We start from the raw sequence: 18,762 nt of genomic DNA on the forward strand, positions 1-18,762 counted from the left end.
GATCTCCGCTTCTCCAAATTTTTGTTTGATAAAACTTTGAAAAGGCATTCCTTTATATATAAATTTACCTCAGGTACTGGCTTATTGCCATAATTCCACTGCAATAATTTCAAATAAGCATTGTTTAGCACAGAAGATGGACTTAGAGAAAGACTGGAGCTCCCATTGGTGGCACAGGAAGTGTCTGAGGGACCCAAGGCTGAAACTTCAGCAAGAGACTCCTTAAGCCACTGAGTTGTGTGATCAAGGGCATCTAAAAACAGAAACATTTATGTTTATCCAAGAGTTATATGCAATCCTCCAGCAATCCTCCTCATTGTAAATATTTGTTAATTCTGTACAAAAATAAACATCTTTTAACAAAGAGATTGCTTCAAGTTCACAGATAGGACAGCTATTTTCATTAAAACTAGATAAGGATACAACCAGCTTTACTGGGATATTGCAATGCATGAGGAAAGATAACAAAATAAAGAACACTCATTCAAAAAGTTTACAGCATATTACACGATGTTAGAACCAACCATTACACGTTGTTAGAACTAACCCCATTATTAGCTCTTATTGATAAAAAGTTTCTAAATAACTATTGCTTAAACGCTAAATAAAAAGTAATTAAGTGCTATGTAACATGTTTTATTATTCAAACCTGTTACTGGCATTCTTTCCTTCTGGTGGCACAGAAATTGTCTCACAGGCTATATTCTATTTTGAGGATTATCAATCGACAAGACCCGAGATGTTTCCGATACCATTCTGCATCCCCCAAATTTAACAAAAACTGAGCAGCATTCCATTGGAGAGCAATATCAAATGTCTGCATCAGAATTTCTTTCACGTAAACTTCTGCTCAACCTCTCAGACAATGGAACGTTAATTCTAAACTAATGGCCATTGCACATCAAGAAAAGATGAAACAGTGAACCTTCTGGTTTAAAAGTTGGAAAATAAAAATTGATTATGCACAAATCCACTTATCGTACCAGGTTGTTTGTTGAGAAGATCCTGAAATTTGCTTCGCTCATAATCCACAGAACACTGTTGAATGTGTGGCCGAATATATTGAATGGTGAAGTTGACCATATCCATAGTCATCAAATCAAGAACATGAAATATCTCTCTAATGAAGAAATACACAGCTCATTAAAAGCTTCAGTGGTGATATGTACGAAAAAGTGCAGTTATATTGACAAGTATATAAAGGATTTCTCCTCATTTTAACATCAACTACCAATTATAAAGGAAAATGTTTCAGGGTCAAAAAGCTCGAAAGTAGCAATTTATAACTTTCAATCCACTCTACGAAGAAAATCTTATTTACCTGAACAGCGGCACGGTTTCTGTAATCGATTTTAATTTTTTGACTTCATCATCCCGAACTGGGGCACAAAACTTGCCCATCAAGGTGATTATATAGTCAGCCAGTTTATGAATGTCAATAGCATTGTGTTCAGCCTGTTGTCGAATTAGATCCATATCAAGGACCTCAGAGATCTGGTTTCGGAGTCTATTTTGGCCAGGTATCAAAAATGTCAGCAGTGTCTAAAAACAAGCAATAGTTGTGAAATTAAAGAATCTGTGCTTAGTATCTGAACATTGTATTTGATGGTGTTACATTTTGTAAGTAATTTCGTAATAGTATTATCAACATTTACTTCTTTCGCCTTAAGGTTTTTTTTGTGATTCTAAACTAAATTGTGCTGGATGGAAAAAATTCTAAAATGTTAGGAAGAAGCAAAATGAAAAGGCAACTACATTTTAAATGGATGATATCATTAACAATAAATACATGTTATGGTCATGGACCATATTACAAAGTAAGAGGCTATAAAGAAATACTTGAAAAACAGGGGCAACACATTAAACTGCTTCATCCCATCCATGTTTTCTTCTCAATGCCTTCACCCACAACAAAACACACTATTCTTTATCAACAACCTGCTAAGTTATTTTTCTTGCTGAACTGAAATGAGGTCTGGGCAAGAACTATCAGAAGTAATGCCAGAACCACTTACGTTTGAAACAAAAACTCTCCTTAAGTGAATACCTCATTTCATTTGGCCCTCCAGTGTTTGGGGTCAACCATAGAAGCTGCATCCTAGCTCTCTATGTGATACACAAGCCAGGGTATTACAGTATGGAGAGCAAGCTGTTGCCCATGCAGCAGGCTCTCCCTCTACACACAGCTGATGAATCCAAAGTAACAGCAGAGGCCAATACAGCCTGGCACCAGCTTCTGCAGAACTCTATGTAGGACTGCCTGAGGGACTCCAGCTCCAGATTGTTCCTCAAGCTTTACTCCTGAAGCCTTCGCCATGATCCAGTATAGCCATAAGGCAGTAGAGGATTGAGATCAGAGTTTTCCTTCTACTAGATGAGCTGCCAACCATGGCTGACAAGCCCCATCTGCCCAAAGTGACTGGTTTTAAGGTGCAAGTAACCCAACCACTGCCCTTTCTCCTGTCAGTAGAGGCAGTTCTGCCAGGCTTATTAGCTAAGCCACACGTGAAGTTTAGGAGCTGGACCTGGTTGTTAGAGACTATTTGAGACACACGACATTGGGAGCATTTAATAGGTAGTGGGAGCTTATCCCCAATACCACCCCCTACCAATAACAATCTTAAGGAACCATTTAAAATGATGGAAATGTTGAATGACAAATGTATTGCAAATAATACTTTTCCATGGAGATTATTTTCTTATCAAAGTTAACCAAAGAAGAACATTTTTTAAACCACTCCTTTTTGAAACTAGATAATACCCCTGATCAATTATAGCTAGAAGGCAAAACCTAGATGATGACCTGAAAAAAATGAAACACGTAGTTATTTACCTCTTTAATTTCTCCCAAAAGCAAGAGAGCATGTTCATATTCAGGTGGATCTTGCTTTAGCTGAGCCTCCAAACAGTCCCAGAATGCTTTGTGAACTATTTCTTTTACCCTCCTCTGTAAACTGTGCACAAAAGATGGTCCTAAGTAAATTATTTGACATTTACAGTTTAACTATTCAATTATAAAATTAACATATTTTGAAATCTATAGTAAAAGCAAAGTTCAAAATTATATTCAAATATGATGGAGAACACGGAAAATGCACTCCTTACACATGATATACGTGTGTCACCCTATACAACTCTGAGGTTCATTTTCTGTGGGCAAATACAATAAACACAATAAAATCAATGAAAGACTGCACCCAATAGGATGGACTGGGATGGTTCGGGACAGGATAGATGGCAAGCAATAAATATCGAGAACACGAGATGATTGAGTCTTGAAAATGAGTCGATAGGCTGTGGGAACAGTTTGGTGACTGAAGTTGAGGAAAGTTATGCCCTGTGGTTCAAGAGCCTGATGGTTGAGAGGTAATAACTGTTTCTGAACCTTGTGGTGTGGGTGCCGAGGCTGCTATACCTCCTTCCTAATAGCAGCAGTGAGAAGAGGAGATAGCCTGGATGGTGGGGGCCCTTGATAATGGATACTGCTTTCTTGCGACAGCACTCCATGAGGATGTGCTCAATGATGAGAAAGGCTTTACCCATGATGGATTGGGCTGTATCTACAACTTCTTGTAGGCTTTTCCATTTAGGGACATTGGTGTTTCCATATTAGGCTGTGATGCAACCAGTCAATATATTTGTCACCACACATCTATTTGTGCTGGGCCCAGGCCATATCAAGACCCTCCCTTGCACTTATGTGTTGGACGAAGGTCACATCCTCTGAAATGATAACACCAAAGAATTTTATGAGGGGTAATTGATAAGTTCGTGGCCTAAGGTAGAAGGAGTCAATTTTAGAAAACCTAGCACATTTATTTTTCAACATAGTCCCCTCCTACATGTACACACTTAGTCCAGCAGTTGTGGAGCATATGGATCACTTCTTTGTAGAAGTGGTCCACAACAGGGGTGATTGATAAGTTCGTGGCCTAAGGTAAAAGGAGATGAGTTATTAACTTCAAACTTTCTGCATTATCACTCAAAGAGTCGAACTGCACATGCATGTAACGAGAGTGTCTTGGACCTCCAAGTGGTCCACAGCAGGGGTAATTGATAAGTTTGTGGCCTAAGACAAAAGGAGATGAGTTATACTGCTCTCGTTACATGCATATGCAGTTCAACTCTGAGTGAAAATGCAGAAAGTTTGAAGTTAATAACTCATCTCCTGCTACCTTAGGCCACGGACATATCAATCACCCCTACTGTGGACCACTTTCTGGAGGTCCAAGACGCCGACTTCTACAAAGAAGGGATCCGTATGCTCCATGATCGCTGGACTAAGTGTGTAAAGGTAGCAAAAATAAATGTGCTAGGTTTTGTAAAACTGACTCCTTCTACCTTAGGCCACGAACTTATCAATCACCCCTCGTAAACTGCTGACCCTCTTCACCTCTGATCCCCCAATGCAGACTGGCTCATAGACCTCCAGTTTCCTCCTCCTGAAAGTTAATACAGGTTGACCTTCACTAATCCGGCACCATTGGGGTCTGAGGAGTGCTGGATCAGTGAAAATGCCGAATTATAAGAGGATCACATTAGGCATAATCAGTGCTGGATTATTGAAGGAACCGGATTACAGGTAGTCAGATTAGTGAAGGTCGACTATAAACAGATCTTGATCTTGCTAACATTGATTGAGAGGTTGTTGTGGCACCATTCATCCAGATCTTCTATCTCCTTCATATGCTGATTTGTCACCACCTTTGATTCGACCAACAACAGCGGTGTCATCAGCAAACTTAGATATGGCATTAGAGCTGTGCTTGGCTGTACAGTCATGAGTAGAGTGGAGTGGGGGGGGGGGGGGGGAGGCCAAAGCACACAGCCTTCTAGTACACCTGTGCTGATGATGATTATGGAGGAGATGTTATTACAAATCTGACCTGACTGGTCTGCAAGTAAGGAAACAGAGGATCCAGTAGCCCAAAGAGATATTAAGACCAAGGTGTTGAAGCTTATTGATTAGTTTTGAGAGGATGACAGTACTGAATGCCAAGCATTCAATGAAGTGCATCCTAATGTATGCATCTTCATTGTCCAGATATGCCAGGGTTGAGTGAGGAGCTAATGAAATGGTATCTGCTGTTGACCTATTGTTTCAGTAAGCAAATTGGAACAGATAGAGTTGCTTTTCAGGCAGGAGTTGATATGTTTCATGACCAACCTCTTGAAATACTTCATCACAGTGGATGCAAGTGCTACTGGATGATAGTTATTGAGGCAGGTTACCACGTACTTCTTAGGCATCGGTTAAACTGAAGCCCACTCGAAGCAGGTAGGGACCTCAGACTGCCAAAGCGAGAGGTTAAGGATATTGGTGAGCATGCAAATCAGTTGATCAGCACGGGTCTTTAGTACTTGGCCAGGCACCTTGTCTGGTTGGATGCCTTCCGTGGGTTCATCCTCCAGAAAGGTGCTCTCACATCGGCCTCTGTGACTGAAATCACAGGGTCATTGGGGGCTGTGGGAGTTCGTGAAGGTGCCTCAGTGTTTTGGAAGTCAGAGCGAGCATTAAAGGCATTGAGCTCATCTGGGAGTGAAAGCTTGTTGTCACCCAAGTCACTTGATTTCACTTTGTAGGAAGTTTACTGCATTCAAGCCCTGTCACAGCTGTTGGGCATCCTTCAGTGATACAAGTTTGGTCCAGAATTGCCACTTCTCACACGAGATAGCTTTATAGAGATTGTAACTTGATCTCTTGTATTTTATTTGGTCACCAGACCTGAACACCACTGATCTGGCCCTCAGCAGACTGCAGATGCAGTGGTTCATCGAGGGCTTCTGGGTTGGGAAGACTCTGAATGATTGTGGAGACACACTCATCTACAACTGTTTGTATAAAGTCCGTGACAGAATTTGTTCAGATCTTTGGATGAGTTATCGAACATGGCCCAGTCCACAAACTTGAAACAATCCTGTAGCCACTCCTTTACCTTCTGCAACCACCTCTTTGTTTTCCTTACATCTGGAGCCTTGCTCTTTAAGCTTCTGCCTGTACGTAGATAGAAGGACAACCAAATGACCAGATTTCCCAAAGGTACATTCTAGGGATCGAACAGCCGGCATTCCTTAAGGTAGTGTAGCAGTGGTAGAGTGTGTTGGGACCCCTGGTGCCACAGGTGATACTTTGATGATAATTGGACAGAGATTTCTTCAAACAAGCCTGATAGAAACCCTTGGCAATGATTTGAAAGGTGACAGGTTAGGCTGTTTCTTGCTTGCTGATCACAGCACTCAGTATCTGGAGTGCCTGTTTAACATTGGCCTCTGGTGGTATATAAACTGTGACCAGGATCACAAAGGAGAATTCTCATGGCATGTAGAATGGGTGGCACTTAATCATTTGATGTTCCTGGTTGGGGGAACAAGTGTGCAATAAAACCACTACATCCAAGCACCACAAAGAGTTTATCATGAAACACCGACCCCCTCCTTTTGCCTTCTCTGAATTAGGATTCAGGTCCATTCATTGGACTGAAAAGCCCTCAGGTTTGATAACCAAATCCAGCTTGTCCAGAGCTAGCCATGTCTCCATGTAACACAGAATGCAGTAGTCCCTCATTTCCCTCCGATACAGTTGTTTTGCACTGTATATTTGCTAACAAGATACTGGGTAGAAGAATTGTCATACCCCAGTGTTTCAGCATAGCTTTAATACTTACTATAGAAAATACACAAAAAAAATAGAAACTGACCTATATTGGATTAGACCAAATCAGAACACAGTCTCGCTACAATTTGCCCAACATATGGTGTCAGTCATTTAAGCAGTGTGGGTGGTGTGCATGTGTGAAGCATGTGTTTGTGCAGACTTCCTCAATTCCCATTCTCAGCTGCATTGATAGTAATGAACTGAAGAGTAAACAGATGTGATTCAAAAGCAGAAATGGAAAAAAATATATATATTGAAAATTGCAGCCCAGCAAGAGAAGATAATTAGAGCCTTATTTAAAGGGAATTAAAAAAAATCAGTGGTACATATCCTTACATTTTTATGTATCACCTTGCAAAACATGTCTGTAATCATCTTAACAGAGATGCATTAAAAACAAAATCATTTTTAAAGTACACTAATCCAAGAACATTTAAAGATGAAATAACAACACACTACGATAAGAAATTATTACCCATTACTCATTTTAACAAGATGCCATACTATTTATATTTTAAATACAACTTAGAGACGCTAAGGCACTAAACAATATTCATTAATTTCAATAAGCATTAAAACAACTTGATGTGCAATTTTATTTAATCATCAGAAAAAAATTCATTTGTGAAAGCCAAATGTTCTTTTCGAGCTTCACCTGAACATGAATGAGCCACTTTGAAACATTTGGAATTTGGAAGGTTCAAATCTCTAGTCAATATTTGATTTAGTTAATTTGTTAATGTAAGTGGCAGCAGGAACAACTCCAAGTTCTTGAGTTTAAAAAAGGCCAATCATTCCATTTCTTTCATTAGCTAGTGACTTATGATGAAATCTAATCATTTGGTGGAGAGTTATTTTCTGCTGCTTGAAACTATTTTCTGAAGAAACTCAAAAACAAACCATAAGCAGTCAAACCACTGAAGATACAAAAAGCAACTGAAATCCCTTGCAAAATATGACTGCACAGAGCAATGACAACTATTTTAAAGATTCCACAATCCTCAATGAATGTGCATTCCAAGGAGAAATTAAATCTTCACAGAAAAATGCTGCTATAAAAGAGAAATGGTATTTGATGGTCCAGTAGGTTTTCAGGGTATATCGGGCAATTTACATTGGGGAAATCAACAACTGTCATATATCTGAATATTCAAAAGGCATTTAACAAAAGGTCAGGGTGTTGGGGGGGGGGGCAGGGGAATGTAAACATGCTGGAATAGATAAGGAAAAGTTTTAAGAACTGCAAACAGAATGCAATAAATATGTTTTTCAGGTTGGTAGGTATTCCCAGTTGGATGATGTATCCATTGATAAGGACCATTTAGCTCCTTTACCAAGGACATTGGTTAGGTCAAATGCTATGAGGCCTAACAACACTCCAGCAATCAAACTGAAAACTTTTGCTCCAGAACTTTCCATGGCCCTGGCCAAGTTGTACCATGACTGCTACAATTTGCAAAACTGCCTGAGTATCTTTCATTCTGAAGCAGGACAAATCCAAAAATGCACAGAAGAGTTGAATTTCCAAGGTGAAGTTAGAATAGCCATCCTTGACATCAAAGCAGCATTTGGTCAAGTATGGAAACAAGGGACCCAGGCCGAATGGTATGATTCAAACCTTCCACTGGAATGAAGGCCTGGATGAAGCTCTTCATTCCAGAATGAAGGAGATGTCCTCCTCCTTCAAATAAAGAGGCTTCCCTTCTTTCACCATCAATGCTGCCCTCAACCACATCTCTTCCATTTCGCCCACGTCTGCCCTCACTGCATCCTCCCACCACCCTACCAGGGTTAGGATTCCTCTTGTCCTCACCTACCATTCCCACCAGCTTTGGTGTCCTGCACATAATTCTCCAGAACTTCTGTCATCTCCAACAGGACTCCACCACCAAGCGTATTCCCTCACCTCACCTTCTGCTTTCTGCAGGATCGCTCCCTATGCAACTCCTTTGTCCATTCATCCCTCCCCACTCATCTCCCTTCTAGCACTTATCCTTGCAAGCAGGACAAGTGCTATACCTGCCGCGACACCTCCTCCTTCACAACTATTCCGGGTCCTAAACAGTCCTTCCAGGTGAGGTGACACTTCACCTGTGAGTCTGTTGGGGGCCATCTACTGTATCTGGCGCTCCGTGTGGCCTCTTGCATCTCAGTGAGACCCGATGCAGATTGGGAGACTGCTTCACTACACTCTGCCCACCAGAAAAAGCGGAATCTCCCAGTGGCCACCCATTTTAATTCCATTACCCATTCCCTTTCTGACATGTCCATCCATGGCCTCCTCTACTGTCACGATGAGGCCACACTCAAGTTGGAGGAGCAATATCTTAGATTCCGTTTGGGTAGCCTCCAACCTGATGGCATGAACATTGATTTCCTCGAACTTCTGAACTTCTCTATTCCCCCATTCCCTTTTCCCTCCCTCACCTTGTCTCCTTGCCTGCCCATCACCTCCTTCCAGTGCTCCTCCCCCTTTTTCTTTCTCCTATGACCTATCAGACTCCCCGTTCTCCAGCCCTGGATCTCTTTCACCAATCAACTTGACTGTACTCTTTTCCATAGATGTGGCCTGGCCTGCTGAGTTCTTCCAGCATTGCTTGCAATGATAGTTTACCAGAAAAAGAGTGATTAACAAAGTATTTAGTGGTTTTCCTTATTTTGTTAGCCACCAGCCAGAAGTCATTAAGGTTCACTAGTGTCACCTTAAACCAGAAGGGCTCATCTAACAAAGAGAAGTTTCAGCTATCGCAACCTCCCATCTGAAACTCAATGGCCTCATCATCAGCGTAACCCAAACTATTTAAAATCCATAGGGCTATTATTGACTAGATCTGAACTGAAGTACCTATATAGTCAATGTGGCTGCAAGAGCTGTTCAGAGGCTAGGAATACCTTTCCTCCTTACTCCCAAAGCTAGTACACCATCCACAAGGCTCACGTTAGGAGTATATTGGAATACTCTCCACTTGCCTGGATGAATTCATGCACAACAACACTCACCATACAGAATATAGAAGCCTACTTGATGGGCACCTCATTCACAACCATTCAGCTGCAGTTTGTAATGTCTACAAGTTACACTGCAGCAATTAACTCGCCAAGATTCCTTAGGCATCACCTTCCAAATCCATAACCTCTGCAAACAGAGGACAAGGGCAGCATGCAGCATGAGAACACCATCACCAAGTCTCCCTTTGAACAGCACATCATCCCCATCTGAAAATATATTACTGCTCCTTTACTGCCATTTACTCCTAAATACTGGAACTGGCTCCATAACAGCAGTCTGGATATCCTGAGTCAGCAAGCTCTGCAGCTCACCACTGCCTTCACGAGGGCAATTAAGTGCTGGATCAGCCCGAGAAGCCCACAGCCATTGAATGAATAATTTTTAAAAATCCATATTAAAGAAAGCACCGTGGTGTAACACTATTACAACGCCAGCGACCCAGGTTCAAATCTGCCGCTATCTACAAGGAGTTTGTACATTCTCCCTGTGACCGTATGGGTTTCCTCCCACATGTTCACATGGGTGTATTTAGGCAGCAAAACTCATTGGGCTAGAAAGGCCGGTTACTGTGTTGTATCTCTAATAAGAGATAATGGCAATGTTCCAATTCGAGGCTTATTGATGAATTAAAGTTTAGCGGCAAAGGGAGTTCCTAGGAAGACAGAAACTGCAAAAAGAAATGTCCGTTTGAGTGAGTGACAAGGTGGTTTACTTTGTCTGAAAATAAGTTATTCACTGAAAGGAAGACAGAAACACAGACTTTACTAAATAGCAAGTAACTAGGAAATACTGGTAAAAAGCAATTTCTTGGTAATGTAAACAACACATTTTCAGGGATGGCAAACAATTTTCAATTTGAATTATATTATTTTCCTTTATTGTAAGAGGTTCACTTAAAAAAAAAGTTTCAATTTTACAACACAAGACTTGATCTGACCTAGACTCACTAAAATGCCACTGAAGAAATGAACTGGATTTGTCTTCCAAAAAAAAATTAAAACCGTAGATAAAGCAAATTCAGATCATTTTTAAAACAGAAGATACATTGTGTGTGAAACAAAAGGGAAAGACTTAACATCTCACATGGATTAAATTTGATTAGATTCCAAGGCAAGTGATCGGTAATGTCAATCATGCATTCCTGTTTACACAGGTTTCCACTATCAATTTCACCTTCCCAACAGCTACACCATACATTATTTTTATTATTCAAGATTTGTGCAAAGCTGGTTAGGCATTATAAAGAATAATTGGTAGCACTAATAACAGTACCCAGTCTGCTTCCTGTGGTAATGTGCTCAAGTGAAAACAAAGTGAAATTTAATGAAATTAACAAGATTATTAATGTTATTATCTTGAGAGACACTCCAAGGAGAGAAAGTGCACTGATGCAAGGAAAAGCTACAGCAAGACCCAGAAAATGGCATATATTTAAAAGGATATATGGCCAAGGATGATTCAATCACAACAATGTAATTAATTCAATATTCTCTTGTGATCAGGACCAATTATCTTGACAGCATTCTGCATAATTTTACCAATGGTATTCAAACAAAAAATAAACAGAAAAATGCCATTGGATGTAATCCCAAGATAGGGGGAAATATTGTTTTGTTATTTATCTAATTCTAATGATTGTAGTCTATTGATATGCACCCTCATATCAGAAGAATGTTGGAGAGAATGTTTATCTACCGACTACTGACCGGTCGTGCATGCAGCCTGTTATAGCTGTTCCGACTAGTTTTCTTACTTTTTTCTTCTTACTTTTTCAACTTACGTTATTTGTTGTATTTTTTTTCCACGGTAACACCTTGAAGCTGCACCCTCTCTAACATGCTGGTGGAGAGAGTTTTATTTGGGTTTTTAGCGCAGGAAATAGTTATATTCGGACACGTTTCATTAGCGGGGCAGCAGTATGGTCAATAAAGTACTTCTATCTATTGTCTATCTACCTATACCCAGAAAGGTTTAGTCATAAAGAGGAAACATTTAATCCTTAGTGTCTGTTGGCTTTAGACCAAGTAATAGTTGTTTGTGTAAGCATCTAAATGAAGGAATGACAGCATACTGCAAATACAGTCAACTCTCCTTGTAATAATAGCCTTAATCAACCCCTACAGGTACAAGCTGAGGCTACGCAGTGGCTCAGGAAGTAGAAAACAAACAGAAGGTCATAACTTCACATCTCTACCAAAGCAGGCGCCAAATGCATTACGTCTGTCAATAAATCTAGCATCAATATAAATTTCCTGAACGTCTGGTCAAGATGGTACCAACGAACAGCGGTTCCTCGGATGACATCTTCCAGATAACAAATTGCTCCAATTATTTCACTTTTTCTGTGCCTTTTGTTTGTTCTTTTTGTCTTGTTTGTGTTCTGGAAACTGTTGGAGCCAGTGATGTGCCGCTTGGAACTCGATCAAAGGATCCAGCGCGATGTTGTGTCTGGAGAGCTATCTCGTGGAGATTAGAGATGGGGGGGAGGGTGCGAAAAAGACCAAGAACACAAGCTGACTTGTGGAAAAGACCAAAGATGAGATGTGGAGTCACAAACGACTCCATCTCAAAGCGGCGAAGAAGATTGAAGCATCGAGGTGTATGCGGAGGGTATCAGTGATGGCTCCCAACAGAGACAGTCAGCAGCCGGAGTGGCAGTGTTAGGCCCTGGGTTGGTGATCACTCTTTATGGAAGGACTGAGTTCATGCAACTACTCTCCTCAAGCACAGACGAAAAGTTGTTTCCAATATTCTGAGATTTATGTGATTATTAGACTGTACTTTAGATTGGTCTCCTTAAGTTTTTTGGTGTCTTCTTTCTTGGAGTTGATCGGCAAGTGGGTGACCAGTTAATTTTTGTGTGTAAGAGGTGGGGTTGGGGGTTTGGTGCTACTGTCGCTGTTTTTTCTGTGGGGCAGGAGGGGGATTTTGGGGTCTCTGAGTCTTGTTTCTTTTCTTTTTCGTGCCGGGGGTGGGGGAGTTGGTGTCTTTTGTTTCATCCACACCCATGGTCTTTCTGTATTTAATGGCTATCTGGTGTATACTAATATCAGAGTTGTATTGTACATACATACTTTGACGATAAAATGAACCTTTGAAAATTAGAATGAAAGCAACTAGATCAATGACAAAACATCTATACTGATTTTTAGCAACTCTTAGCAATTCTCTGGATCCCAGAAAGTCCAAAGCAACTTCTCATTAACTAAGAGTCCTTAGCTTCAATTCCAATTTGATTCCTGGCGCTCAACCTATACTTCATGTTTGGCATCTCTTGGAAGTATTTTATTTCACTGTGCATTGGAAATCAAAATTCTTTATTGTTTTTAAGTAATGGCTGGAAAGAGAGGGGGGCACTGGGAATGTGGTCTGGGAGCCAAGGAGGCAATAACCCTAAACAATTTAGGAACCACTGATCTAGCACACTAAATCTTGTGGTCAATGTCCTGCTGATGGGTAGTGGGTATTAGATATTGTACACCGATGAAGCAAACCGTTTCCTTGCAAATTGTGTCAGGATACAAGTCTTTTTCTGGCCTTGCACATGTACACAGAGGGGTCCATTCAATCATGTACTAACTTGCAGATGAAGATCTCTTGGGTGCTCAGACAATGAGATGCATCTCCTCCTCCTATCCCGTGTGATCTTCATTGTGACATGGAGTGATTAATTTCTCACTGCACAGATTCAGGAGATAAAAGTACCCAAGGCTGGTAACATGCATCTGGATTTTAAGCATCATTATGACATATTTTCATTTGATTATTATTTTAGAGCTTTCAAAGAGTGATAGGAAAATTCAAGTCTATCTATTCATGCTTAATTTTTAATCTTCTGAATTGTATCATTATGGAAATCTAAACAAAAAGAAGCAAACTGATTTATTTTATTAACTAACTGAATTCTACTACTATTAATATTTGATACTCTTGAAATATAAAAAAAATTAAATCAAATGACAGACTTCATTTATGAGTCAATGCAGGCAAAATTCCAGACCACAACGCAAAAAATCCACCACACAATCAGTGTCGAGACTTCTCCCTACATCTTAGTTGAGTTTCCATATTGACAACTAATCATTTGATTGATTAGTATATAAAGGCCAAGCTGTGGCAACCCACTTTCTACACAAGCGAACTGGCTCACAATATAGCCCGCGCGCGGGGAGAGACTTTTGTAATGCACCTCTGACGTCATTTCCGCCCGGAGAGGGCTGGAAGGGGACTGCTTAAAAGGCAGTGCCGCGAAGTTTGAATAAATGAGTCTTGAGTGCAACTTACAGACTGCGCGTCGTTATTTCTAGCTCTGTGTGTAGCACTTCGCTACATTGGTGAATCTGACGGTCCAAATGGGATTTGGACCAAAGATGATCGACTCTTCATCTGTTCACACAGTTTCGCTAAAACTGCCAACTTTCTGGACACTGCAACCACGCGTATGGTTTGACCAAGCAGAAGCCCAGTTCCAGATTCGGCAGATATCTTCAGATTCCACACGCTACTATTACGTGGTGAGCTCCCTTGACCAGGAGACAGCCGCATGGGTTGGGGATTTCATACAGTCACCCCCCGAAGGCAAATATGCAGCATTCAAAGCGCTGCTCTTAGAGACCTTTGGACGGTTTGGGAGACGGGCCGTTGTCAGCATTAATAAATGAGATGCTGGCCCTGGCTGAAGGACACAAGCCCTGCCTCATGTTTGAGCAGGCGTTCCTAGAACAACTGCCCGAGGACATATATCTGCTGCTGGCCGACGCAGATTTCATTGACCCATGGAAGGTGGCGGCCCAGGCAGACGTGCTGTGGAAAACAAAGAGGGAGTGCGGGGCGTCCGTCTGACAGATTACCAAGCCATGCGCCCAACAGCAGGCCAGACCAGGCCCAGCAACGGAGCACACACAACCCAGAGGCAGGAGTGAGGAGGCCAATGAACAGTGGTGTTTCTACCACCAGCGGTGGGGCACAGAAGTCTGCTGTTGTCACCCGCCCCGCAAGTTCCCGGGAAATGCCAGGGCCAGCTGCTGCTAATGGCTACGGTGGCTGGCCACCAGGACAGCCTCCTGTATGTCTGGGACAAGCAGTCGGAACCCGCTTCTTGGTCGACACCAGAGCGGAGATCAGTGTCTTACCCCCAACGGGGTATGACACCTGCAACAGGGAGCTGGGACCCACCCTGAGGGCCGCAAACGGCAGCACGATTCGGACCTACGGCACCCGCACAGTGCAGCTACAGTTCGGCGCCAGCCAGTTCATGTGGGACTTCACACTGGCCGCCATGGCCCAACCACTCCTGGGGGCGGACTTCTCCGTTGAGACAGGGCAAGGGTCAGCCAGGACCCCGCCCTCTGCCAGAGGAGGGGATTCCCGGCCTGAGGCAACCATGTTCCAGACACTCAGTAGGTCCTGATAGAAGCCGGGCAGCCTCTGCAAAGCAGCGCGGCTAACGCCCGCCGGTGGTAGCTGCATATCTTCGGCAAGACAGCAGCCCCTCCGGAGGAAGAAAGTCGCCAACACATGCCACCTGGGAGGGTGCTCGGCGTACAGGAATCTCTGCAGCGTCCTGAGGCGGAGAGCCGCCAGTCGTGTGCGTACACACACCAGCGACTGTCCGCCTTCTCCTTCTGGGAGACTCAGAACCGCTGCAGAGACCCAGTGCTCCTGTTTCCCCAGAAGAAGTCCACTAGCTTCCTCTGCATTCTTGCGACAAAAGGGGCAGGGGGGGCCAAGGTGACCATCCGGTACCACAACATGGAGGCCACCAGCTGGTTTATGACCACCACCCTGCCTCGATAGGAAAGCACCCTGAGAAGGCCTGACCAGCGTCCTAGCCGGGCCATGACCTTTGTCTCCAGGTCCTGCCAGTTCGCCAGCCAAGTCTCCCCAGAAGGACTCAGGTAGACTCCCAGATAGAGAAGATGTCTGGTGCTCCACTCAAAAGCTCTCATCTCCTCCGGCAGGGAGTCCACCTGCCACTGGCCTACTAAGAGTCCGGAACATTTCGCCCAGTTGATCCTGGCGGAGGATGCCACCGAGAAAACATCTTGGCACTCGCGCATCCTCCGCAGGTCACAGGGGTCTGTCATCATGAGGAGTACGTCATCGGCGTAGGCCGAGAGGACGACCCCCATGTCCGGTTCGCGCAGAACCAGACCTGTCAGCCTTCGCCGAAGAAGGCTGAGGAATGGCTCGACACAGATCGCATACAGTTGACCGGACATGGGGCACCCTTGACACACTCCTCTTCGGAAGTGGATAGGTCCTGTCAATGATCCATTAATCTTAACTAGGCACTCTGCAGCAGAGTACAGGAGCCAAACTCGGGCCACAAAGTGTGGTCCGAGCCCAAAAGCCTGCAGGGTGCCCACCAGGAAACTGTGGTCCACCCGGTCAAAAGCCTTCTCCTGGTCAAGAGAAAGAAATGCTGCCGGGGTCCCAGTCTCCTGGAGTAGGTGGATCAGGTCCCATACTAGGTGGACATTGTCCTGGATGGAGCGGCCCGGGACTGTATAAGATTGGTCAGGATGGACCACCTGTCCAATTACCGAACCCAGACGGTTGGCCATTGCCCGGGCGAAGATCTTGTAGTCCACGCACAAGAGGGAGACCGGCCGCCAGTTCCTTAGCAGGCGGAGGTCTCCCTTCTTGGGCAGTAGGACCACAACAGCTCTCCGCCATGAGAGGGGCATTTCTCCGGTGGCTAGGCTCTCCCCTAGGACAAGGTTGTAATCATCCCCCAGGACATCCCAAAAGGATGTCAGTGTGGCTCAGGTGTGTGGAACGACTCCGGCTGAGCTGCTCGTCGGGCCCAGGCCCCGCAGCCTTACCCGAGAGACGAATCCACACAACTTGAGCCGTCTTTCATCAACACCCACAATCCCATTCAGGGATGCAGGCAGGAGGTACCTTTATGGGCTGCTGCTCCACACCCTCCACTTCCTAGCATTTGTCCACCGTCCCGACACGCCATGGCGGTTGGTCTTTCCACCTGGAGGTGAGGGGAGTCCCCAATGGAAGTCCCTTTACAAGGGAGTCCTTCCCATGCACCTTGGGGATCTCGGCTGGAGGGTGCTGCATAAAGCGGTGCCCTGCAATAAGTTCCTTAGTCTGTACACGGATCTCCCAGCTGCGTGTCACTTCTGCGGGCTGGAGGAGACTGTGTACCATATGTACGTGGAGTGTGTGAGGCTGCAGCCCCTTTTCGCGTATTTGCGTGGGCTGCTTCTCGCCTTCTGGTTGCATTTCAGTCCCACCCTATTCATATATGGTCATCCAGTAAGGAGGGGGGGCACAGAGGGATGAGGATGTCCTTGTCAACTTGCTCCTGGGGCTGGCGAAAATTGCCATCCGTGGCTCCTGGAAAAGGATGGCAGGAGGTTCTCCCCGGGCGGACTGCCTGCCTATGTTTAGGGGGTATGTTCGAGCCTGGGTGAACATTGAAAAGGAATACGCACAGTCCACGGCGACCGTCGAGATGTTCCGGGACCGTTGGGCTCCGCGGAGTGTAAATGCCATCATTGATGAGGATGGCAATATATTGGTTTAACATGTATTGTCTGTTTGTAGTGTAGGAAATGTGTTAGTCACTGGGTTTGTAAATATTGTATAGCACCGACATTTGTAATAAAGAATTTTGTAGTTAAAAAAAAAAGGGGGGCGGACTTCTTGCGAGCCCACAGCCTGCTGGTCAACTTGCAAGGGAAAAGACTGGTCCATGCCAAGACTTTCCAGATGTTCTCCCTGGGTGAAGCCAAGTTGCTGGCCCCACACCTGGACTCCATCTCACTGTCTGACAACGAATTCACCAGAATCCTGGCGGACTTTCCATCGGTTCTGGCACAGCAGTTCATGGCAGCCATGCCCAGACGTGGAGTACAGCATCACATTCCGACACGGACCACCCCTCCATGCCCGCACACGAAGGCTCCCCCCGGACAAGCTCTGCCTGGCAAAGGAGGAGTTCAAGAGGTTGGAGGAATAGGGGATTGTACTGCGGTCCGACAGCCCATGGGCCTCCCCCTCGCACATGGTGCCCAAAGCAGCCGGGGCTGGAGACCATGCGGCGACTACCACAGACTGAATGAGGCTACACCTCCAGACCGCTACCCCATGCCGCACATACAGGACTTTGCAGCAAACCTGCATGGGGCAAGCATCTTTTCCAAAGTAGACCTCATCCAGGGGTACCATCAAATCCCGGTACACCCTGAAGATATCCCCAAAACAGCACTCATCACCGTTTGGCCTGTTCGAACTCCTCTGAATGCCGTTCGGCCTGAAGAATGCCACACAGACGTTCCAGTGACTAATGGATACTGTGGGACATAACCTGGACTTTGCATTCATCTATTTGGACGACATCCTCATAGCCAGCAGTAGTCGTCAGAAGCATCTGTCCCATCTCTACCAGCTCTACTCCCGCCTGAGTGATTTCGGCCTCACGATCAACCTGGCCAAATGTCAGTTTGGACTCAACACCATCGAATTCCTGGGCCACAGGATTACCAAAGACGGGGCAACACCTCTGCCTGCCGAGGTAGACACGATCTGCCACTTCGCCCGGCCCAACACAGTCAAAGGCCTGCAGGAGTTCGTTGGTATGGTGAACTTCTACCACCACTTCCTCTCCTCAGCAGCCCGTATCATCACCCTGATGTTGGGTAAAGGCAAGGACATTACCTGGGATGAAGAGGCCGCGGCCACTTTCGTTAAAGCCACGGAAGCCTTGGCAGACGCCTCGATGCTGGTGCACCCCAGAACAGATGTTCCAACCACCCTCACAGTGGATGCATCTAACACAGCAGTCGGTGGGGTGCTGGAGCAACTCATCAAGGGGTGCTGGCAATCCCTGGCGTACTTCAGCAGGCACGTACTGCCACCCGAACTCAAATACAGTGCCTTCGACCGGGAACTGTTGGCATTATATCTGGCAATCCGGCATTTCAGGTACTTCTTAGAAGGCAGGCCGTTCACTGCGTTCACGGACCACAAACTGTTGACTTTCGCGTTCACAAAGGTGTCCGATCCCTAGTCGGCCCGCCAGCAGCGACATCTATCCTACATCTCCGAGTACACGACGGACATCCAGCATGTCTCG

The 18,762-nt window shown here is 44.6% G+C and overlaps 1 protein-coding gene across 4 annotated transcripts in view; it reads right to left on the bottom strand.

Moving 5' to 3' along the window:
* LOC140186654 (T-complex protein 11-like protein 2) overlaps positions 1–18,762 on the bottom strand; it is a 41,459-nt gene that overhangs the window by 9,368 nt on the left and 13,329 nt on the right. For all 4 annotated transcript variants that reach the window (XM_072241057.1, XM_072241056.1, XM_072241058.1 and 1 more), the window contains 4 exons: positions 2,834–2,954; positions 1,322–1,542; positions 984–1,120; positions 69–253 (listed from right to left, as the gene is read on the bottom strand). In XM_072241057.1, coding sequence (XP_072097158.1) covers positions 69–253; positions 984–1,120; positions 1,322–1,542; positions 2,834–2,954 — 664 coding nt within the window. The remainder of the gene's footprint in view (positions 1–68; positions 254–983; positions 1,121–1,321; positions 1,543–2,833; positions 2,955–18,762) is intronic.

The sequence above is a fragment of the Mobula birostris genome, chromosome 23, assembly GCF_030028105.1.
Source record: "Mobula birostris isolate sMobBir1 chromosome 23, sMobBir1.hap1, whole genome shotgun sequence".
NCBI classification, from domain to species: domain Eukaryota; kingdom Metazoa; phylum Chordata; class Chondrichthyes; order Myliobatiformes; family Myliobatidae; genus Mobula; species Mobula birostris.